The sequence below is a fragment of the Ipomoea nil genome, unplaced genomic scaffold (assembly GCF_001879475.1).
Source record: "Ipomoea nil cultivar Tokyo-kokei standard unplaced genomic scaffold, Asagao_1.1 scaffold2759, whole genome shotgun sequence".
NCBI lineage: Eukaryota > Viridiplantae > Streptophyta > Magnoliopsida > Solanales > Convolvulaceae > Ipomoea > Ipomoea nil.
This window is the reverse complement of record NW_017619187.1, coordinates 1,412,501-1,436,245: the sequence shown is the minus strand read 5'-3', so window position 1 is coordinate 1,436,245 and position 23,745 is coordinate 1,412,501. Positions and strand designations below refer to the sequence as shown.

At 35.1% G+C, this 23,745-nt stretch overlaps 4 protein-coding genes across 8 annotated transcripts in view; 3 read left to right on the top strand and 1 right to left on the bottom strand.

Annotated features, from left to right (window-relative positions):
- Positions 1–779: 779 nt before the first annotated feature.
- On the top strand, positions 780–1,975 carry LOC109156883 (acyl-acyl carrier protein thioesterase ATL3, chloroplastic-like). The gene is made up of 4 exons (XM_019304762.1): positions 780–1,032; positions 1,119–1,329; positions 1,440–1,535; positions 1,616–1,975. Exons 1-4 carry the CDS (start codon positions 824–826, stop codon positions 1,733–1,735), a joined length of 636 nt encoding a protein of 211 aa, XP_019160307.1. The 5' UTR covers positions 780–823; the 3' UTR covers positions 1,736–1,975.
- A 1,430-nt stretch (positions 1,976–3,405) lies between these two features.
- Positions 3,406–6,096, top strand: LOC109156882 (acyl-acyl carrier protein thioesterase ATL3, chloroplastic-like). 3 transcript variants are annotated; one of them, XR_002050126.1, is made up of 6 exons: positions 3,406–3,747; positions 4,003–4,103; positions 5,165–5,274; positions 5,398–5,493; positions 5,580–5,769; positions 5,838–6,096. XR_002050126.1 is itself a non-coding variant. In XM_019304761.1 (6 exons), the coding sequence occupies exons 1-5, from the start codon at positions 3,458–3,460 to the stop codon at positions 5,697–5,699; spliced, it is 717 nt and encodes a 238-aa protein (XP_019160306.1). In that variant the 5' UTR covers positions 3,406–3,457; the 3' UTR covers positions 5,700–5,735; positions 5,821–6,096. The 3 variants fall into 3 exon arrangements, 2 of the variants coding, with proteins under 2 accessions (XP_019160306.1, XP_019160305.1); XM_019304761.1 differs by having other exon boundaries at positions 5,580–5,735; positions 5,821–6,096; XM_019304760.1 differs by having other exon boundaries at positions 5,580–6,096.
- Positions 6,097–6,864: 768 nt separating this feature from the next.
- LOC109156884 (universal stress protein A-like protein) overlaps positions 6,865–23,745 on the top strand; it is a 25,607-nt gene continuing 8,726 nt past the window's right edge. The window contains exons 1-5 of one of the 2 annotated variants that reach the window (XM_019304764.1): positions 6,865–7,158; positions 7,360–7,451; positions 9,619–9,737; positions 10,196–10,301; positions 23,477–23,484. In XM_019304764.1, coding sequence (XP_019160309.1) covers positions 6,933–7,158; positions 7,360–7,451; positions 9,619–9,737; positions 10,196–10,286 — 528 coding nt within the window. In that variant the 5' untranslated portion in view covers positions 6,865–6,932 and the 3' untranslated portion in view covers positions 10,287–10,301; positions 23,477–23,484. Of the gene's footprint in view, positions 7,159–7,359; positions 7,452–9,618; positions 9,738–10,195; positions 10,499–23,476; positions 23,485–23,745 lie in introns of those variants that run through there. The other variant, XM_019304763.1, reaches the window with a different exon arrangement.
- On the bottom strand, positions 16,140–18,644 carry LOC109156881 (endonuclease 2). 2 transcript variants are annotated; one of them, XM_019304758.1, is made up of 8 exons: positions 18,115–18,644; positions 17,890–17,991; positions 17,374–17,432; positions 17,188–17,271; positions 17,004–17,096; positions 16,718–16,785; positions 16,539–16,612; positions 16,140–16,433 (listed from the first exon to the last, which is right to left on the bottom strand). In XM_019304758.1, the coding sequence occupies exons 1-8, from the start codon at positions 18,410–18,412 to the stop codon at positions 16,339–16,341; spliced, it is 873 nt and encodes a 290-aa protein (XP_019160303.1). In that variant the 5' UTR covers positions 18,413–18,644; the 3' UTR covers positions 16,140–16,338. The 2 variants fall into 2 exon arrangements, with proteins under 2 accessions (XP_019160303.1, XP_019160304.1); XM_019304759.1 differs by having other exon boundaries at positions 17,374–17,429; positions 18,115–18,643.

Here is a 23,745-nt window from a genome sequence, read left to right as displayed (position 1 = left end):
CCAAGTTCACCGATTCTGCGAACACCATCGCTAACCCGAATCATTTCGTTTGGTATCGCCAAGACCAAACTATTGTCAGTGCACTTCTGGGGAGCTGTACTGACACAATCCAGCCGGTCATCTCCTCGGCCAAAACAGCTCACGATGCATGGCAACGTCTCATTGCCAGTTACGCTAGTGCATATTAGGGACGCATCATTTCCCTCAAGGCAAAGCTCAACACAAACTCCAGAGGTTCTCGGTCCATTACGGCGTACCTCACTGACATGTGGGCTATCGCTGATGACCTTGCTCTTGCTCAGTGTCCAGTCACTGATGAAGATTTGGTCGTGTATGTGTTGACACAACTTGGAGAGGAGTACAACTCCATTATCTCTGCAGTCCGCGTTCGTGAAACGCCCATCTCGTGGGGTGAATCTTTACATTATATTTATAATTTCTATATTGCAGATTCATAATATCTATACTATAAATTCATAATTTCTGTACTGTAGATTCATAATTTTTAAACTGTATAGTTATCAAATTATGAGCATATAATTCTGTGATTTGTGAATACATAGTTCAACAATTGGGAATATGAACATATAGTTCTATAATTATGAACATAGAGTTCTGTAATTGTGAATATAGATTTCAATAATTATGCATATGAAGTTCAAAAATTATGAATATATAGCTTTATTATTATGAAGATATAGTTCAGTAGCACTTGCACAGCCTAATTTGCCGCATATAAATGCCCAAACCTTTCTTCAAAGTTTCCATCTACTCCTCACTTCTCCGACGTTTCCCTGATCGCCGAACTATACTCCGGGGAGCAATGTCTCTGTCCTTGCTCTCTCATTCTATGCACTTCGCACCACCCTCCTCCTCCTCACGTGCCAATCCTATTGCGCCCACCCTTCGCGGCCGGTTGATCAATTTTCCGGCCATTCATGGATCGCCGCTCCGGCCACCGATTCTCCGGTCAATAAGCACTCCGGCTAGATGCTGCTCTGTACTTCCGCTTGACTCCAAAGGCGGCCTAAGGTACTTCAGTTTCCCAATAGTTAGAGTCTACTTGTTGAAATTCGATCTCCTGCTCAACAAAAAAACATTTGGTTGTGTTTTGGCAGAATGAGTGGATTCCATGAAATTGAACTCAAAGTCCGGGACTATGAATTGGATCAATACAGTGTTGTAAACAATGCTGTTTATGCGAGTTATTGCCAGCATGGTGAGAATGAACTTATGGAAAGAATTGGTGTAAGTGCAGATGAAGTTGCGCGCAGGGGTGATGCATTAGCAATGTCGGAGCTGTCACTTAAGTTTATTGCACCTTTAAGGGTTCATCATCATATCCTTCATCTTCAATTCCATATATACCTAAATTAAAATTTCACTTCACGATATATAGCTCGATCGCTTATTTGGTTTACCATTTCCCCATCCATCAGAGCGGAGACAGGTTCGTTGTGAAGGTGAGGATATCTGACATTGCAGCTGCTCGGTTTTCCTTCGAGCACTTCATCTTCAAGCTTCCGAACCAAGAGGTTTAATTTAATTTGTTTCCATAACTGTACTCATCATAGATTGTGAAACTCGATCTGTAATGTTTGTTGGTTGGGTGCAGCCCATTCTGGAGGCCAGAGGAGTAGTAGTGTGGCTTAACAAAAGTTATCGGCCAGTCCGCATTCCTGCAGAGTTTAGATCCAAATTTGTTCAATTCCTTCGTGAGGTTGAATCAAGCTAACATTATCACAAAAGGAGAGTTTTTTTTTTTTTGTTCCACCAAAGGCCCCCGCTCGTAATACTAGATTCAATCCTTGTTCTTTTCAACTTCAAGGAATTCATCTTTTTTATTAAGTAATTACTTTGATTCGTGTGTTTTTTCGTTTATATTCCACTGTCAGCGAACCAGTCTGTCCATGTGCTTGCAAAAGTTGTTGGTGCTCGATCTAGTTAGATGTATTGGGAGGAATCCCTCTTTAGGGCCTCTTGACTCTATTCTTGATTTCTTCATTTAATTGAATTTATTTGTTTTCAAAAAAATAAAAAATAAAAAATACACCCCCTAAATACTTGATAAAAATTATACTCCTTAAATCAATTGTTATATCGTGGACCTTGGTCTAATTTACAAAATTTAACTTCATAATACAGATAATTTATGTTCATAATGCACAGAATTTATGTTTATAATACATGTTGGTTTTAGGGATTTTTGGGCCCAGGGAGGTCCTGGTCCAATACAAACTTGATCGGTGAATACACCTTTCACAATGTGGCTTATAGAAAAATAAGTAGAAAAAATATAACTCAATGTTTTTGTACATGGAAACCGAAATGTGAAAACCACGGGCCTTTTGGGCGGTGCCAAGCCAAGACTTTCACTATTCTTGTAGCTATTGGTACATGGTATATGGCTATTTTGTACATGTAATATTGTGTAAGAATAAAGCAATCTTTGATACCGAGAGATGGAGTATGCTTCTTGGTGGGATGGTGGTGGAGTCTTCTTCATGCGTGAAAGAGTGGTGGAGTCTTCTTTGTATATTGTGGAATGAAGCCTTCTTGGGAGAGTAGTTGTGGGAGAGTGATATGTGATCTTCTAGTGTGTAGGAATAGTGTTTGGGAGAGTCCTCCCATGTGGATGAATGAGTGGTCCCCCTCGTTGTGCTCTTCTTCTCCTTTTTACAGCTAGTTACTCCAAAAAGTATTGTTGGACCATTTAGTATGATATTGATGGGTAGTAAATGGTAGGTTAATATGATGAGGTAAGTAAATATGTGTTTTAATAGGACTTTAAGGGTAGATAATTAGGGGGTTAGGAATTGAAGGGTCTAGCTACTCCAAAAAGTACCATTTAGTATGATATTGATGGGTAGTAAATGGTAGGTTAATATGATGAGGTAAGTAAATATGTGTTTTAATAGGACTTTAAGGGTAGATAATTAGGGGGGTTAGGAATTGAAGGGTAATAATTAGGAGTTTAATATGGGCTAACGGCTAATTTAGGTCGACCTTATTCCCGTGTCGATTTCTGGGTCGAGCCGACCTCTCGGTTTGGCCCATATCTATTTTTGGACTTGCTCCATTTTTTTCTTGGACTTCTCTTCTTCTTCTAGGCTTGATCTCTTTTCTTCTTGGGCACCGAGCCCACGGGGTTCACACCCCATCAATACACATACACATAAACATGATATAATGAACATAAATTCTGTGCAATATGAACTTGAATTCATGTATTATATAGCTGAAGACACATAAACATTTAACATAATTTATGTTCATAATGCATAGAATTCATATTTGTTCATTATATAGTAATTTTATGTGTATGTGTATTATAAATATAAATTATATACATTATGAATATAAATTATGTGTACACTTAACATTTTTATACCCATTTCCGCCCATAACTTAACGTCCAAAACCTAAAAACCACCAATAACTAAGTCTAAGCAAATAAATGCCCAAACCTTTCATCGAAATTTCCATCTACTCCTCACTTCTCCGACGTTTTCCTGATCGCCGAACTACACTCCGGGGAGCAATGTCTCTGTCCTTGCTCTCTCATTCTATGCACTTCACACCACCCTCCTCCTCACGTGCCAATCCTGTTGGGCCCACCCTTCACGGCCGGTTGATCAATTTTCCGGCCATTCATGGTTCGCCGCTCCGGCCACCGATGCTCCGGTCAATGACCACTCCGGCTAGATGCTGCTCCGCTCTTCCGCTTGACTTCAAAGGCGGCCAAAGGTGCTTCAATTTCCCAATAGTTTGACTCTTTTTGAAATTCTCCTGCTCAAAACATTTGGTTTTATTCGAAACCATTGCTTCTCCTTTATGACTTTATATTTATTTGTACATGAATTGATTTTCTCGAAATTTTACTTAAGAAATTAGCGTAATATCTTGAGAATTCTGAAACTTTGATTCCACTGGATTCTATTATTTCTTCGGAGTTTATATTTTCTATGTCAATGTAGCAGCATTATGATTGTTGTTTGGCAGAATGAGTGGATTCCATGAAATTGAACTCAAAGTCCGGGACTATGAATTGGATCAATACAATGTTGTAAACAATGCTGTTTATGCGAGTTATTGCCAGCACGGTGAGGATTTCCTGCTAAATCATTTACACTAAGCAACAGAAGAAATTAGGGTACTTTTTATTGCTACAATTTAGTACTATTTTTGTTATATATCTATCAACTCAATTCCTATTCTGTGAGTGAATATTGTAAATGTTTTTCTTGACTCAGTTTGCGCTTTTCATTCTTGCTGTATGTAATTAGCTTGGCATTTCCAAGTACTGTAATTCTTTAACTCTTGCTATGATTTGTCCCAAATTTTAGATTATGACTTTGGTAGCGCCTTTGTCTTTCCTTCTGACAAGAAGTCGTGGCTTTGGTCCATGAAAGCAACTGCCTTATCCAAAATTCTAACCAAATTTTATAACTTTTCTATAAGGCAAAAGCCCATAGATGAACTGGTCAGCGGTCACTGCATGATCCTGGGGCCTTACCATAAACAATACCTATTTTGAGAGCATGTATAGACTTAAGATGTTCTTATTATATTCAACTTATTATGAAATTTCACTTTGCTGAATTTGTACTTGTGCTGTTATTATTAATTTGTTAAATAGTCTGTCGCATAGCTAGCCGCATCCAATCTTTGAAAGTGCATTCATTCTGAGTTAAAAATGTCACCTTGTAGTAGTAGGTAGCCTCATAACCTTGCTTCTAACAGTTTCGTTTTGTAAAAAATTTGCTCTAAAATCGTCTAGTCAAGTGTACTTACATTTAAGGTCGTATTTAATGTATATCACTGTCATTGAAATACTGTACAGCTCAGTATCAGCAGCTAGCAACTTTGTGGTGCTCAGCAAACCATGTTGTGTTAGATGTGAAAGGTTAAAGTTATGAACCTAATTTCTTATGAAGAGACATCAAACACGCAAATGAGTGTAATCAAAACATAAAGAGCAATTTTAATTGCACCACTATGCCCTGTGATAGGTTTTAGTGGATGTTCTTGTTGGTTTTCTCTTTTTTCTTTGGCCTTCTCTTTGAGTGATGTTAACTCATGGTCCTATATGAATTGGATGAAAATAAATAACTTTTGGGTTGTTGTCAAAATTCATAGAACTTATTCTTAGAGATTTTCACAGGTCGGCATGAACTTCTGGAAAGAATTGGTGTAAATGCAGATGAAGTTGCACGCACTGGTGATGCATTAGCGCTGTCAGAGCTGTCACTTAAGTTTATTGCACCTTTAAGGGTTCGTCCTTCATCTTCAAATCACCGGGGAATTAATTGTCATTCCTTCCATGCCTAAAATTTCTTACTCCATATGTATATTCACTTCACGATAGCTTATTTGGTTTACCATTTTTCCCATCAGAGCGGAGACAGGTTTGTTGTGAAGGTGCGGATATCTGACTTGTCACCTGCTCGTTTATTCTTCGAGCACTTCATCTTCAAGCTTCCGAACGAAGAGGTTTGGTTCCATAACTCATCATAGATTGTAGAATATCTTATAACGAAAGATCGCGTGTTGTGAAACTCTGTAATGTTGGTTGGCAGCCCATTCTGGAGGCCAGTGGAGTAGCAGTGTGGCTTAACAAAAGTTATCGTCCAGTCCGCATTCCTCCAGAGTTTAGATCCAAATTTGTTCAGTTCCTTCGTACGGTTGAATCAAGCTAACATTACCACAAAAGGAGAGTTTTAGTTCCACCAAAGGCGCCAGCTTGTAATACCAGATAAGAAGTCTCCGGTTCAATCCTTGTTCTCAGGTTCAGTAAACAATATTTAGGAGAAGAAGAAGAAGATAAGAAGTCTCAGGTTCAATCCTTGTTCTTTTCAACTTCAAGGAATTGATCTTTTTTATTGAGTAATTATATTGATTATATTAAAAAAAAAATTTAACAAAGGGTTTGAAATTAAGTAACTAGATATATTCCAAATTATAATTATTTAAGCTCCAAATTTGACTGTTGAACATGAGGCATACGAAAGTACTCGGTGGATGTTGTGCAATTTTCTGTATTTAATTGTTAAATAATTTTTATAATGTCTTTTAATTAAGTTGTGTGTTTTGGTAGATCAAGTTGAGTTGTTTAGTTTTGTAATTCGTTAATTTAAGGGAATATCAAATCTTGTCATGTTAACTCACTTGGGTACTCCAGAGGAGTGACACCAAAAGCATTAGTACAGTTTCTCCCTATTGTTATACACTTATACCATGGACCAGTGTTTGTGAATTCTAATCTAAAAATTATAATTAATAATTTTTATATATGTAAATAAATTGAAAGCACATAACATGATAACTATAATTAATAATTTTTATATATGTAAACAAATTGAAAGTACATAATATGATAACTGCAGACACATAAATTGTTATTGCAAATATAGAATATGATTTTTATTACTCTTTCTATCCTCTATCAATAAGATTAAGAAACATAATGAGAGTTTTACAGAATGAGAATACATATATCAATTTTTTCTCTCAAATCAATTGAACCAAACACTTACTACATTATCGTAGTAATATTAAAAAACTTGGATTTGCTAGACTAGCTCAAGTATTTGACCACATGATCTAAAATTATCATTCTAATGAAAGGATGGAAACTCGACTCTCACCAACACCATCGATTTTGAGTCAATTAGAAATTGACTGAGAAATTACTTGAATGTTCCGTTCTAGAGTAAGTTTAAAAATTTAATTTATATTATATAATTTCAACCCAGTTTCAATGCAACCGTTACAGTCGGCGGAGTGTCAAATCATGCCGCCACCACGAAAGCGTCGATACCTCCAGTACGTACACGTGCCCATTGCTCAGGTGCATAATAATAAGAATGATGTATATATCGGTGGACAGAACATTGATTGTTGTGTGAGTCGGTTAATCGAAGAAAAAGTTGATGGCGGAAGGGGAGATAGGTCAGGAGCAGCAGAAGAACAAAGTGATGGTTGCTATAGACGACAGCGAAAACAGCCTCCACGCTCTTCGCTGGACTCTCCACAATTTTATCCAGCGCAACCGTAACAATCCGTCGCCGTCCGCCATTGATTCCGACGTCTTCATCTTCACTGTACAGCCGCTTCTTCATTATAGCTTTGTCCATGCCGCTTCCTTCGGCTCTACGCGTATGCATTCTCCTCTCCTTTATTTTGATTTTTTTTTTTAAAATTAATTTCTTAAAACCAATTTTTATTATGTATATTAGTATATGCATCTTTCTGTAAATATTTATTGTGTTAACATTTGATACATCATAATTTAAAAGAGATGGAGTTGTATTGAAAGTTGAAGTAAATTAAGTAGATGATATGATTGATGAATTGCAGCAGCGGAATTAATGAATTCCCTTGGGGAAAATCAGAAAAAGATGGCTGATGCTCTGCTGGAAAAGGCCACCAAGCTCTGCACTCAATATGGGGTACGCTCTGCTACCTAATACCTGCAAAATTTTTTCTATACAATATGATTTCAAATTAATGTTATACTTACTTTAGAGCCGCGGCCACGGGCTAGGCCGCCAATTCAAGGTCGAACCAGTCCTGAATCGGGTTGAAAAAAGCTAGTCTAGACTTTTCTGAGCCTGGTTAGGCTTAGCCCAAATCTGAACCGGCTTATAGAGAGTTGGTTCAAGTCCTATAAAAAAAATAGTCTGAAGTCCAGCTCAAATCGGCTCAGGTCTGAGTCTTGGCCCAGACAAAATCTAGCATTAACTTTATAAGTTGCAACATACTTTATAATATTTATAAGTTATCAAACAATATTACAAGTCTTATAAAAAATTTTAATAGTACAAGTTTAAATATTATTAAAGTTCTATAAATTTTTTATTTTGTAAAAAATCATATAAATTTTTTTATTTTGAGATTAAAGTTTAAAAAAAACAAAAATATTAACTTTGAAAAAGTGCGAGTTTTTATTTTGAGATTAATGTTTAAAATATTATTTTAAACAAAAGGCGCTTAGGCGGGAATTAATCGGCGCCTAGGTGCCAGTGTATTTTTTATTTTTTTAAAAAATTATTTTTTAAAATTTTAAATTTTTTTAAGACTGGATAATTATAAATTATTTAATATTTTAATATTTAATACTAAAATATTAAATAATAACAAAAAAAAATAGAGTTTGAACCATTTAAGGTTATTTCGCTCAAAGGACACATCGTTTTGAGTGAAATAAATCATTTAAGAAGAAAACAATAGCTAATCACCCGACTAGGCGACCTAGTCGGTGCCGAGGAAGTCCAGGCGGTCAGCGCTTAGGTGACTAGGCGGCCTAGTCGGCCAACCACCTAGATCACCAATTATGGTGATACGCTAGGCGGCTGGCCCCTAGTGCCTAGGTGAGGATTAATCAGTGCTTATGTGAGATTTTTGCAACACTGGTCAATAGTTTACATTTCATTTCAAACAAAAAACAAATAATTTATAAATATTTTATATAAAATAAATTCAAAAATTCTGGGCCTAGCTCGGGATCGACCCAGCCCTGGCACGGGAGCGGCCCAAGTTATCCTGAGCCGATCCTGATTAGTGCTAACTTAGGCCTAGGCTTGGCTCGCGGGATTTGGGCACCTCTAACTTATGTTTCTCCCTCCCTCCTCCCCCACCCAAATGGCACCCAAATGGTGTTAAATAAATGAGCTTGCTCATCATATTCTAGATTACTAGTATTTAGGTTAAGTTAAGCTAGCCCAATCAAAATTTGGGTGGAATTGGGTTAGGTTAAACAATATTAAAATCTTGGTGTGGCTCATAATCCAAAATTTTTTGTAAGGAGTATTTTTTTTATTTTTATTTTTTTTGAGAAAAGGGTCAAATAGGCTTAATGTTGCAAAAATCCTGCCTAAGCGCTAGGTGTTGGCCGGCCGCCTAGTGTATCACCATAATCGGTGATCTAGGCATATCGTCGACTAGGCCACCTAGGCGCTGACCGCCTAGGCTTCCTAGGTACCGACTAAGTCGCCTTGTCGGCTGATTAGCTATTGTTTCCTTTTTTTTTAAATGAGTTATTTCACTCAAAACGATGTATCATTTTAAGCGAACTAACTCTAAATTGTTCAAACTCTATGATTTTTGGTTAATATTAATATTTTAGTATTAAATATTAAATATTAAAATATTAAATAGTTTAAAATTATCAAGTCTTAAAAAAATTTAAATTTAAATATTTTTTTTAAAATAAAAAATAAAATAAAAAATACACGGGCGCCTAGGCACTGATTAATCCCCGCCTAGGCACCCTCGAACGCCTAGCGATTTTTTCAACCATGAATAGACCCCTAAAGTTTACCCCAAATGTCAATTAGGCCTCTAAGCTTTAAAAAAGTTTAATTAAATCTTCAACCATGTCAAATTGGACTAATGAAGCGCAAAAACCGGTAATGACCAATTATTACAGGTCATTTCAATTCCGGCGACGAATTCTGACCACCGGCGACAATTTTCGGCCGTCCAGTCGTCTTCCACCGGAAAAGACGACCAGACGGCCGCCCATTGGAGAAGACAACCAGGGCTGCCTTCTCCAGTTTAACTATTTACCAAACACCCCTTTATGTTTAACTAAAAAGGATAATATTTTTGTGACAGATTACTCCAGAAACCGGCACAGAAGTAGGTGATCCCAAAGAGGCAATATGTGAAGCAGTGGAGAGGCTTAATGTCCATTTGCTTGTCTTGGGAACTCATACTCGTGGACCTCTCCAAAGGTTAATTTCAACTTTATCTCCATTTCTTTAGCTTCACTAATAAGGCTTGCAATTTCTTTAATATTTTATTATTATTATTATTTAAAATTTGATATCATTAATTAATCTGTTTGGCTGGCTTTAATTTGGACTATGATAGTCTCATCTTAACCAAACTTATAATTAGCATAGTGAAATACTTCTTCTTGCAACCAAATAAACACTTTTGAGCCCACATGGACAGCTAAGTTAGTTCCAAGGTGATAGATTATAGGGTAAAGACACATGATCGAACCCTATCAGCTATAATCTGGAGTTTCACCTAATGTGATGAGCTCCTTGTTAGCACCAGATATTGGTCATTCCACCTAATGAGTCGTTGAGTCATTGTGATTTATGCCTCTACTATCCTATTTAGGGGTGGTTCCGGTTTCGGTTTAAAGAATATAATTTCCCTGAAAATGAAACATTATATTCAGGGCTTTTCTTGGAAGTGTCAGCAACTACTGTGTTCACCATGCCAAGTGTCCTGTTCTTGTTGTGAGGAAAACAGCACAGGAATCAACCTAGCTAGGTTATGCTCCCACGTACGAAACATGAATACAAACAATGAAGAGCTTTCTTGTGGTGGTTAAACTTTGAATGTTGGTATATGGTGATTTATCATCCTTAGCTTGATATATATGTTATCTGGTGTGCATATAATACTTAATTACCTTCCATGTATATATGTGTAAAATGATTCTGTAATATGGATAAAAATTGTGCTTCTACTTTTGCTTTGCTTAACCATTATTCTTTGTGACATGCAATTTTTGCTTCAACGAACTTTGTAAATACTACTCTTCAATTACTTATGTTGATTGGGGCAATTAGCTTTTTTTTTTTTTGAAAATGATTGGGGCAATTAGCTAGTTTGTAAATAAATAGCCCCTAATCTCTAGGAGACTAGGACGGGAGCAATGGGTCAAGACGGCAAGACCTTGGAGTTTAAACATCACTTAAATAAAGATATATATTGTCCTTGCACACAATATATATTTATTTATTTTTAAAAATCAATTGAGTTGTTCATGCGAAGTTAAGAACCTTTACTGTTTTGTAGCAGTAGATATTAATTAGTTAAATAAAAGAGAAGATTTTAAGTCTCTTATTTTATTAAAAGTCTTCTAAGGTGAGAAGATCTCCCGTTTAATTTGTGTGTGTATATATATATTATTGGAGAGTAAAATTGAAATAAATCATTGAAAATTACGGAGTAACTTAAATTCTGAAATACTTTTAGTTTTTTTTTTTTTTTTGTTTATAATAAAGTTATAAACTAATAAAATAATTATTTATCCAATAATGCTAAAAATTAAGAATAAAATATAAATCACCAAAATTTGATACCAAATTTATTTCGTTTAAGGGGCAAGTTGATCCTGTGTTTGTTTAACAACTTTTAAATGATCGATTCAAATCTTAAATTATTCCCATGTTTGTCTATATAATTTTAATGCACTGAAATTGTATTTAAATCCCTCTAAAGTGATAGATTTTTTTTCTAGAGGAAAAACCCACTTTGTGGCAAAATTATTAAGTGAATCCGAGTCCACCTCTCAATACACAATTTACATATTGAATGTTCATAATTTTTTGTAAAAGATAAATTGTGAATATTTAGTACGTAAATTGTGTACGCAAATATACTTTGCAAGATGGATCCGGATCTATGATATAACTATTGCACTTTTGTACATCATACGGAAAAATAAGGAAAAAGGAAAAGAAATTCTATCCTCGTCATTCTTGTCCGTCTAAATTCATAACGCAATATTTAATTTTTTGTCTTAAAATTTGTTAAATTATTTTTTTACAGTAATATTTCATTATTTCTGCATTATTTTTTAATTTTCATTTTTATACCAAATGACTAAATTACTTTTATAAAAATTCATTCCTATTATTATTAAATATTTGACTTTAGCCAAGGTACTTAGATGACATGTAATGACTTTTCTCATCTCATATGGGAGGTCATGAGATCAAGCCTCAGTGGAAGTGTTGTTAACTCCTTGTGCTTCAATAGATTAAGAAAGTATGTTTGAACAGATATTACAACGTAATAGAGTTAGTAGCATTAAAAAAAATGTTTGATTTTTCTATTCCAAAATGTCTATATCTGAACCAAACCTTCGCCCCCACTTAAAAAAAAATAAAAATAAAAATAAAAAATAAAAATAAAAAACTCGCCCCCACTTCTTAGTTGTGTTCCACTGATTTTTTTCCTCAAATAATACACACTTTAATAATTTGGGCAAGCAGTGGAGAATATTGGACAGTGGTATGACCCAAATAACCAATTCACAGACGTTATGCCATGGAACCGTGTTCACCATTCATGGTGAACACGGTTCTAACGGTGTTAGTACACCATTATCTTCTTCTTCTTCTTCTTCTTTTTTTTTTTTTTTTTATAATTAATTGCGTGACTTTTCTTCTTTATTTTCACATTTTGCGGTTTCACTTTAATTTGAGATGAACAAAGATTTCGGACATTCATAAATTATGAATTCATGCCTGTACATTCGCTTTGGAACCATGCCTACACATTCCCGTCCAAAATCATGGACATTCATAAATTATGAATCCATGGCTGCACATTCACTTTGGAACGATGCGTACACATTCACTTTGGAACCATGAGATTATGAATTTTCTGTTATAAGATTATGAATTTTCTGTTATGAGATTATGAAATTTCAGTTATGAGATTATGGATTTTCTGTTATGCGATTATGAATTTTCTGTTTTTCATTACATTCATAATTTCGGACATTCATAAATTATGAATTCATGCCTGCACATTCACTTTGGAACCATGCATGTATTCCCGTCCAAAATCACGGACATTCATAAATTATGAATCCATGCCTGCACATTCACTTTGGAACCATGCCTACACATTCACTTTGGAACCATGAGATTATGAATTTTCTGTTATAAGATTATGAATTTTCTGTTATGAGATTATGAATTTTCAGTTGTGAGATTATGAATTTTCTGTTATGCGATTATGAATTTTCTGTTATGAGATTATGAACTTTCATAAAATTCATAATCTCATAACAGAAAATTCATAATTTGATCAAACGCGCGCCGTTAACTCCACATCCGCGAAATTTTTTTTTTTTTGGCCTAAAAACGACGTCGTTTTGTCTTGTGTTCACCATTCTCGGTGAACACGGTTCCATGGCATAATTTGCGACCAATTCACATGCGGAGTAATAATTTGATGAGTAATTAGGATGTGAATTTTAGTCCAAAATTAATGGGTTTGCCTGATAATATCGAATTAAAAAATTTTAAGTGTCCAGATAAATTTTTTGTTTGATAAAAAAAATAAAAATCAGTCAAAATAGTCTAAATTAACAAAACGTATTTAAAGAGTTAGACTGATAGTTTGAGTTGCTCGAGAGTATAACTGTATAAGTGAGAAGTATAACAAAATATACAAATGAGTGGGTTTTTACTTTAGTGTTTCTTTAGCTTTTTTTTTTTTTTTTTTTTTCTTCAAAAGTTTTATTAAAATTTTATTAAATACATTAATAAATTTATTACAAAATAAATTATTCTTTATGGAAATAGTTAATGAAAAATTCAAAAACCTTATTATAATTATTACATTATGTTTTTGTGTAAGAATTTGAAATTGGAGAGTTAGCTTGATTAAATGATGTTTTAAAATTATATTTATAATGTTAATGTACTAACTTGTTAAAATTTAAATTTTAGAATATTAATTTTTTTTTGAATGCTCCTGACTCTATTACAATACTGAAACACAAGGAGCTAATAACACCTCAACTGAGGCTCGAACTCACACTCACAACCTCCCATATGGAAGTTCAATCCGAGTGCCATCTGAGCACAAAGTGCTTGGCAAAATGTTAGTTTTAAAATGTCAATAAAATTTATTAAGCTCACACAATAAGGCTAATTGGTCGAGATTTTAAGGTTATGGTAAAAAAGTTAATAATAATTTGATCAAAAATCAATTTGATCAACCCAACAATTCGAAATGATTAGCCCGGTAGGCGGATATGGATTAATATGCAAATTATTTGTCAAAAAAAAAATCATTTTAACGTTAATGGTGTTAATCATTTATATGTTCAGAAACTTAAAACTTAATGTTTAGAAAGTATATATTATATGTCCAGAAATTCAATGTTTAGCTTAATGTTAAAAAACTAGACACTATATGTCAGAAACTCAAAATAAACTTAATGTTAAGAAACTAAAAATTATATGTCCATACACTCAAAGCTTAATGTTTATAAACTAGACACTATAACATTCACCTTGTTACATATTTATAACATGTCTTATATATGTTCATAAACTTAAAACATAATATTTAAAAATTAGACAATATATGTTCATAAACGTAACTCAAACCTTAATGTTCATAACTTAGTATTTTTAAAAACTCAAAACTTAATATTCAAAAGCACGTTCAACACGACTTTTAAAAACTGAAACAAGAGTCCATTAATCATGTTAGCTTAAACTTTATGGTTTTGAACCAAGGTCCACATTGCATTTTACCATGAAAGGTTGGTCCCATTTAACTATTGGGGATTAACATCCATAATAATGAGTAATATGATAGATCAGACTTTTCATTTGATTCTCTATCACTTTTTTAAAAATTTGTAATCATCTAAAAGAAAAATCGCAATATGTCATGTCAATATCGGAAAAAAATAGAATAAAAATATAAAATTACTTATTATATTATTAAAATAGTTCTACTACATGGAATTCAATATCTACTTTTACACTTTTATTTTCAATGTAGTAAGGGATGATAAGTTATCTTTTATCCTGTAAATTTTTAAAAAAAAAATGTTAAAAAGTCAAAACTTTAAATCAGGTTGTAAAAATAGGGAGTAGAATTTAAGAGTTAGTAGTATTTTCCATAATAAAAAGAAAACAGTCCAACATCAATTATTGCGTCAACTTTAAGTTGGAGTGGCACCCAGCTAATAAGATATCAAATCTGTCTGCCATGAAATTTCCAGGAATTGTTATATGCCATTCCAATTAGTTAGTGCCTTGTAGGTTTCAGATGCATTGAAATTCCAGTTCCAAAATCTGGCTTTTTATCTCTTCTGATCTGCTACTCCTTCAAAATCAATTCCAAATTAACTTATGATGATTTCTTAGAGCTTTAGATGTGAATTATTGTGTGGATCATCTTTAGTCTTTACGGTCGGCTGATACAAAAAGGAATTCATATCTTTAAAGATGATGAGCTATTGGAGAAAAGGCAACATATGACTTTGGCTCTACTACAAGGCTATTCAAGAATCAAGATTTGCAATTGTTGTCTTCTCCAAAGACTGTGCGTCATCAACATAGTGTTTAGACCAGGTTGTAAAATTCATTGAATGCAAAAAAAACAGGCAATATTGCCGGATGAAGGTGTGCTACCAACTTCCTTGCCTTCTTTAATTACCATTTAACTTCCAAAATTCTACTTTATTATTATTAATATTATTATTATTAAGAAGGGTTGATGTGAGAAAAATCTCTCATGTAAAAAGGGAAGATTAATTGATCCATTCATTTGAGTATATCACCGGTTGGGAATTGCTATAAAATAAAGAAAAATGAATGGGTCAATTTTATAATAATTAGATAAATTAATGGTTTATCTCGTATTTTTTTTTTTTTTACTAAAATCTTGATAAACTCTAATTATTAGATGACTGTGATTAGTTTTTACTTTTTATAGGAAGATCATGTTCTCATTTGACATGTGAAGGCTCAACATCATGGTACGACAACTTGGTCGAGCTTTTCTTTGCATTCCATGAATTTTACAACTTGGTCTAAACACCATGTTGATGATGCATAGTCTTTGGAGAATACAACAATTGCAAATCTTGATTCTTGAATAGCTTGTAGTAGAGCCAAAGCAATATGTTGCTTTTTCTTCAATAGCTCGTCATCTTTAAAGGTGTAAATTCCTTTTTGTTTTAACCCATCATAAAGATGATATATGTGTGTGTATTAGATTGGATCAAATAAGAACTTGATTGCCAGAGAGAATTATGAACAAATCAAATTGTCTATTTAGAAATGTCTAATGTATATGAAACAATTAGAGAAAATAATATGGTGACATTTTTGTAAGTTAATTTTTTTAAAGTGCAACTAATAACACTATAGAGTGCACCTATCAACACTATAAAGTGAAACTAAGCAAAGTTACAGAATGCATCTATTGAAAAAAAAAATAGTAGTATTATTGTAAATAACTTGAACTTTAAAGTATAATTAGTAACACTATAAATAGATGAATGAGACACACAGATATATATGTTTGTTCATTGATTACTGACTAGCTAGTGATGATACGAAAGAAACAAGTTAAAGATGAGAACATCAGACTTTCATTTCTGTCCGGATTTGTGAATGCATAATCCAAAGTTTAATTTATTTTCCATTTCTCTGAAATGGAATTTATTAACTCATACTGAACCAGAATTTGTACACCCAGCATGGATCAGTATCAGCAAGCTACCTACCAATCGAGCAATTGAAAGCGAGACTTATATGTTGGTTCATGCTATCCAAATATTCGGTTTAGTATGGCTGCCAATCGGACCCCTGCTTGGGCTAGCCGCAATTTCACCACTGGTAACCGTGTTAAGAAGTAGGGATCTGCAATATAATATAATGCCCATGTTAGTTATATATGTTTCTTGATATATATATATATATATATTTCAGTGATGGCATCAAGAACTGAAAATACAGATCTGTTACCTTCTAACACTGAGTTTTCACTAACTCCTTTGTATGCCCAATCACAGGCTGCTTTAATACTTTCAGATGCATATCTGTGCACAAGACACTTAATTGTATTATATGGTGGATAGGAGGTGAGAAAACAACATAAAATGAAATAATTTTAAGTCTGTTTAATTTTGTTCATATAAACATACACATCTGGGCAGGCTTCTTTTTTATTGGTGCAGGCCTCCCATGATTTCACTTCATCTGCCCATCCAGTCTGTTAAGTGGACAAAATATTAAAAAATTTTGAATAACGAGAAAAACCCGAAGCCACTATTATACTGGGTAAATCAGGTCTTGCGACCCTAACCAGCAAGACACCACAAGGAGATAAACCAGCACAGGTTGTGGTTACTAAGTGAACAGTCTGACAAAATATTACAGAAAATGAAGGTAAAGCAGAAATTATAGTTGTAGTTGTTGCAAATGGTTTACAGTAATGTTCTTCTGAATTGCATTGATCAGTTCTTCCACTTCAGAATCATAAAATTGCTCTTCTGCCGTCTCGATTATGCTGGTATCCCATACCTGTGGGGTTTAAAGTTTAAACATGAGAAAGCTAAGATGCAGACTGGGAATCAAAATAATGTGAGGTTACAGTGAATGAAGCTTGGCTTACATGGTGGAGAACTGTTTTCTTAGTGTACCATTTCACATCAATTGTGTTGCCTCCCTTGTCTGAGGCAAATCCACAATGCAGAGGCTGCAACATATATACCAAAACACCAAAAGTAATAAGCAAATCCCAATCTGTTTTTTGGCTCAACTTTCTCAGACATATGAATTGAAATTTGGGTTAGTTTACCTGATGAATGTCTCCAACGAAATGAGAGAGGAAGAGCAGTGCTTGTGTCGAATTATCTGATGATCATTCCAAATTGGTTAAGTTAAACAACTGTAATTTATTACTAGAATGAAAACTAGTTGGCTCTGGGTGGTAAATTATGGACAAAGATACAGAATCCAGCCCTGACAGCCAATATGGTGGACCAGGTGCTGGTCCTCCCACCTAATGAGATTGTAATTTACCTCTCTACTATTCTTTGTGGTGGGCACATAGGTACTGATCCTCTCATCTAATGGGAGGCTGAATCATCGGGATTTAACACTCTACTATCCTGTGTACTGTGCTCTTTGTGGGTATTGTCCCCCCTAATCGGAGACTGAATTAAAGTGATTTATCCCTCAACTACTATCCTATGTTGTGAGCTCTTGGAGTCTAGGTGGGAGGGTTGTGTCCCACGATTCTGTCGGGCGGGAGTGTGGGGTCTGGGGGAATTTGCAAGAAAACTAGTTTTTTAAAGAATAGCATATAACTCACATGAATCATTGCCATTAACATAGCTGACAAGCTGGGTGGTGTAATTGTTGATAGCCCCTGCAACGCATCTCCCCACTTCTCCATCTTCATCCTTGCAATCCCCTGCAGCGTGCACACATCGGAAAACATCAAATGTACGTACGTTTTTGAGGTTTTTCATTCTCTTAAATTCTTAATCATCATATCATTTCAAGCTTAATTAGCTTTTATTCGTGGCTGGCTCACTTTTGTACTGAAAGTTGCAGACATCTGGGGTGTTGATGAAGTGGAGCGGAGCCGACCAATGAAACCGGAATCTAACGTTGTCCGCCCAAGAACACATACTCGACAGGTTCCCTTTCGCGTACGCCGGCAGCAGCTTGTCAACTGCATCGGCCGCCGCCGCACTCAGCCGCGACTGGGCAATCCGGCAGGCGATCAGATGGCCGTCCACTCCCCATCCATGGGCGGCCACCGGGAAGAGAAACAACAAAGCCGCCACCGCGGCCAGCATGTAATTAACTTTAGACCCCTTATTCTCCATTCTTGCCTTGTTTATTTTTTGCTGTAAAAATATCAAGATTTGTTTGTGCTTGTCTGTAGGGCTGGCAAATTTAAAGTACTGATTTTTTAGGATCAAATGATTAGGTTTCTATGTTTACATTTGGATTCTATTTATATTCCAATGATGGTATCAGAATCCTTAGGAATATTCTGATTTGGTAGAGCAAAATGTGTGTAGTGAAGTCGCATTTGGTTATGTGCTTTTATAGCCTATTATCTGATTTGATTCTAATTGCAGTGTTGTTTGTCTACTTTATAATTCAATTCTTTTATAGTAATTATAAATGTCTTTCCTTTTTTCCACCCAGCCTAAAAGGAAAAAATTTCCAACATTGCAATTACTATTCTCTATTAGTCCACGCGGATTAAAAAATAAAAACTATTTATATTCATAGATTATAACGGTTGACCTTAATTAGGAACCTATATATCCAATACAAAAAATGACAGGCTAGGGAGTGACAATGGTAAAAGTCTCTAGCATGGTCATTTTCTAGAATCCATTGCCATTAATAATTATGTAATCTCAATCCCCCCGGCAAGTAGGTTAATTAGAAGGAAAATGTCCCACAGGGTAGTCCAATTGGTCGTAAAGATGAAATTTGTCACAAAAGACAAAGAATCTAGTCTCACGAGCAGCAGTATGAGAATAATCTTTCAAAATAAGGGGGACTCCTTGTGTGCAGTAAGTATAAATCTAGCCTCTGTTGATCAGTTTATGAGTCATGCACCATGATTAACCCCTCTACAAAAGTGTTATGGTGGGGTGTGGGGGCGCCTGGGATGAACAATTTCACCTTTTGTCACAAAGTTAGGAGGAAAATGGGTATAGTATGAATGTGACAAGGGAAAAAAACATGACAAGAGAAAAGGGCCCGTGATTAGGGAAGGAAAGCAAAAGAATGAGAAATCGTAACGGGCGGAACGGTTGCGATTGAGGGATATGATATGTAGCGTAGACGCATCTTTTTTCCATGTCGTGAGAAAGTGACAATGACTTCAATTCAAAAATGGCAAACAACAGTTCTAGTTTTTGTTAAGAGTCAAGACTATGTTCAGATTGGATGATGACTTTATATATATATATATATATATATATATATATATATATATATATATATATATATATATAAAGCTGACCATTTTCAACTTAGCCTATACTATACGCATTTCTTTTCTAAATTTATATACTCTTCCGGTGTCTTAATGTCTTTTACCTTTCGGCCAAGAGCACCGAGTAGAGGACCTCTCGCTTGTCTCAAGAATTACTTAACATTGTTTAGATTGTACTCAAACATTGCTAATTGCTATCTATCTAAACAATAATCACCAATCATTATTGTGTGGATCATGGCGTCGTCTCCTCATTAGAGGAGACCGTGCCGTTAGGTCGTACAAATTTTTTTTTTCTCACGCGACTTGTATTTTTATCTCCACTGTTGCAACATACATTTTTATAACGTATAAAGTACATTATTTTAAAACATAAAATACATTATTTTACACCAAAAGGTTTATTATTCTAAAACATAAATTACATTATTCTAACACATAAAGTATATTACTCTAACTCTAAAATACATTATCTTATCCCAAAAGATGTATTATTCTAATACATAAAGTACATTATTTTAACACATAAAATACATTATTTTAAAACATAAAATATATTATTCAAACTCATACAATACATTACCTTCTCCCATAAAATTCATTATTCTAACACATAACAATTGAGCAGAACACACCTCATTTCGGGAATCTAATTTGTTTCTATTCTTAATTTGTTGCACAATAATTATCAAAAAATGTCTTAATTTATTTTTTTATTTTAACTATAATATTATTATTTTTTCTTTCCTGATATTATTTTTTGGATGTCTAAACATTTAAAAATCTAAAAAATAACTTTAAAAAATTATTTTATTTTTACATCTAGGGGGCACCCTAAATAACTTTCAAAAATTATTTTATTAATTTCCAAGTAGACACTTAAAAGAATGCACTATAATTTTTTAAAAATTCTTGATATGGTGAGGATGTTGTTGTTGTTATCATTATTCTTCCGCTGAACCCCAACCCTAAGGGCCCGACAGAGCGGTGGGAGGTTGTAAATCATGGTGACACAACTAAACATTAACCCCAACCCTAAGGGCCCGACAGAGCGGTGGGAGGTTGTAAATCATGGTGACACAACTAAACATTAACCCCCCTCACTGCCGCTGGTGAGACTCGATCCCTGGTCATTATTCCAAAGTTTCACCTCTATGACCAGTTGAGCTACCCATGCGGGCTCATTATTATCATTATTATTATTATTAAGAGACGCAATGAGTATGCATGCTAATGGCAAAAATGTGGGACCAAGAACAAAGCGCATTTCACGTGTCCAAGAATTAAACATATATATAATAGAAGTGATTATAATACATATTTTTCACCCAAATATGTAAATATAATTTTTATATGATATTTTATATGAAATACATGGTTTATATAATATAATATACTAAACATTAATTAAATACATGACTATATCTTTTACCAGATTGTAAAGAATGTTGATTGATTAATTTACTTTTTAAATTTCAGTAATTTCCGTTTTGATCTCCCAGAATGGAAATAAAATATAAGGTCCATATTATGCAAACTTTAATAAAGAAAATCCACTATGAAAATACATTTAGGGTCCGTTTGGAAAGCAGGAAAATGACTTCTGGAAAATGTTTTCTGGAAAATGAGTCATTTTCCGGAAAACATTTTCCTTTCCAGTGTTTGGTTGCATTATGGAAAACTGTTTTTCTGTGTTTGGTTCATTTTCTGGAAAATGAGTAGAATTGTATAATTAAACATTTTAATTATTTTATTTAGAATATTACAACATGTATAATAATATATAATAATATAATATTAATTTTAAATATAATAAAAAATAGCTAAGTTTTTCAAAAAAAAAATTAATAATATATCAAAAATATTATGGTGGTGGTGGTGGTGTAATGGTAGTGGTGTTATTCGTTATATAATAATAATAATAATAATAATAATAATAATAATAATAATAATAATAATAATAATAATAATAATAATAATAATAATTGGTGGTGGTATGACGGTGGTGGAGTGGTGGCGACGGTGGTTGCGGTGGTATGGTGGTGGTGGTGGCGGCGACGGTGGTGTGAAGGTGGTGGTGTGGTGGAGGTGGTGTGGTGGTGGTGGCGGTGGTATGGTGGTGATGGCGGCGGCGGTGGTTGCGGTGGTATGGTGGCGGCGGCGGCGGTGTGATGGCGGTGGTGTGGTGGTGGTGGCGGTGGTATGGTGGTGATGGCGGTGGCGGTGGTATGGTGGTAGTGGTGGCGGCGATAGTGGTTGTGGTGGTATGGTGGTGGTGGCGGTGGTAGCAGCGACGGTGGTTGCAGTGGTATGGTGGTGGTGGTGGCGGCGACGGTGGTTGCGGTGGTATGGTGGTGATGGCGGCGGTGGTGGTATGGTGGTAGTGGTGGCGACGACGGTGGTTGCGGTGGTATGGTGGTGGTGGTGGCGGCGGCGGTGGTGTGAAGGTGGTGGGGTGGTGGTGGTGTGGTGGAGGTGGTGTGGTGGTGGTGGCGGTGGTATGGTGGTGATGGTGGTTGTGGTGGTATGGTGGTGGTGGCGGTGGTAGCGGCGACGGTGGTTGTAGTGGTATGGTGGTAGTGGTGGTGGTGGCGGCGATGGTGGTTGCGGTGGTGTGGTGGCGGCGGTGGTATGGTTGTAGTGGTGGCGGCGACAGTGGTTGCGGTGGTATGGTGGTGGTGGTGGCGGCGGTGGTGGTGTGAAGGTGGTGGTGTGGTGGCGGTGGTATGTGGTGGTGGTGGCGGCGGCGATGGTGGCGGTGGTATGGTGGTGGTGGTGGTGGTGGTGGTAGTGGTTGCAGTGTTGGTGGTGGTTGTGGTGGTGGTGTGATGGTGGCGGGGGTATAGTGGTGGTGGCGGCGGCAATAGTGGTGGTGATGGTGGTATGGTGTTGATGATGTTGGTGGTGGTGTGATGTTGGTGTAAAAGTTGGAAAATGACTTCCCCCAAAAAAAAGGGGAAGTCATTTTCCTCCAAAACAAGCATATTTTCCAAAGTCAACGGAAAATGATTTCCGTTGACTTGATTTTCCAGGCACATCCAAACACTGAAAACTTGGAAAATGATTTCCAGAACTCATTTTCCAGGTTTCCAAACACACCCTTAAAGTAATAAATCTTTATTATATGGTAATTGCAATAATTAGTAGTGTAAAGAAAATTGTAGTATAGTAATTAATACGGAGTAATTTAATATACTAATTTCAGTAATTTGCCTATATGTGTATTTTAGGTGATCCAGCAAAAAAGCTCAATGCATGGCACCCTATGACGATTCTCCTTGATCTTGAGACGCCCATACCTTTCCTAATTTAAATTAGTTTTGACTAAAAATACATGAATACAAATATTATGCCATTTAAAAAAAAAAATTATGCTAACAATACTATATATCCAAATTAAAGAGATGACGAAGATGTGCTTGGTCACACATACACTGATAACTTCAAAAGATCATGCCCAATGCATCTGTCTATACTAATTGATGAGATTCATTAACCGGGATCTGAATTAATTAAGTCCAATAAATGAATGTAAAGATAATGTGTAATGTTCAAAAAAGACAAGATGTTTGTATTAATGGTTAAAAGAGAGTACAAAGAATATAATGACAAGACAAGACAAGTTGTTCATAAATAAGAACAAAGTACCTGTTTTTATCAACAGTTTCTCCTTACCGTCTTTACAAAGGTTTTTATGTAGATTCACCTTTGTAATTCTTTTATAACCGCTCTCCTCTTCCTCTATATAGTAATCTGTTAGCTCTCTCAATTGGCATTAGCTTTCACCAAAATATCAATGCAACCTACAACCATTTCCAGTTATCTTTAACCTTGTGGGATCAACCATTACTTTTGCACACTATTACTACAGTGATTAGTGCACTGCACTTGCGATGACTATATAAAAATTATCCATCAATGATCTTAAATATAACTTCCCTATATATTTTGTTCTACACCACATGTGAAACAAAGAATTGCCTTGAGTGACTCGGACAATCAAGTCAGCCCACTAAACTTCGGGCCAACCCATTAGGGCTATCATGCTTGTTGATTTTGGTCTTATCAATATCATTTTTTATTTGGCTAAAACTTTTTTACTCTAATCTTAAAATTTTTTGGACTTATCATGTTAACACATCAATTTAGGGCTAACTTCACATCACTATTATCAGTTAGCAACAGAAAATTAATTTATCA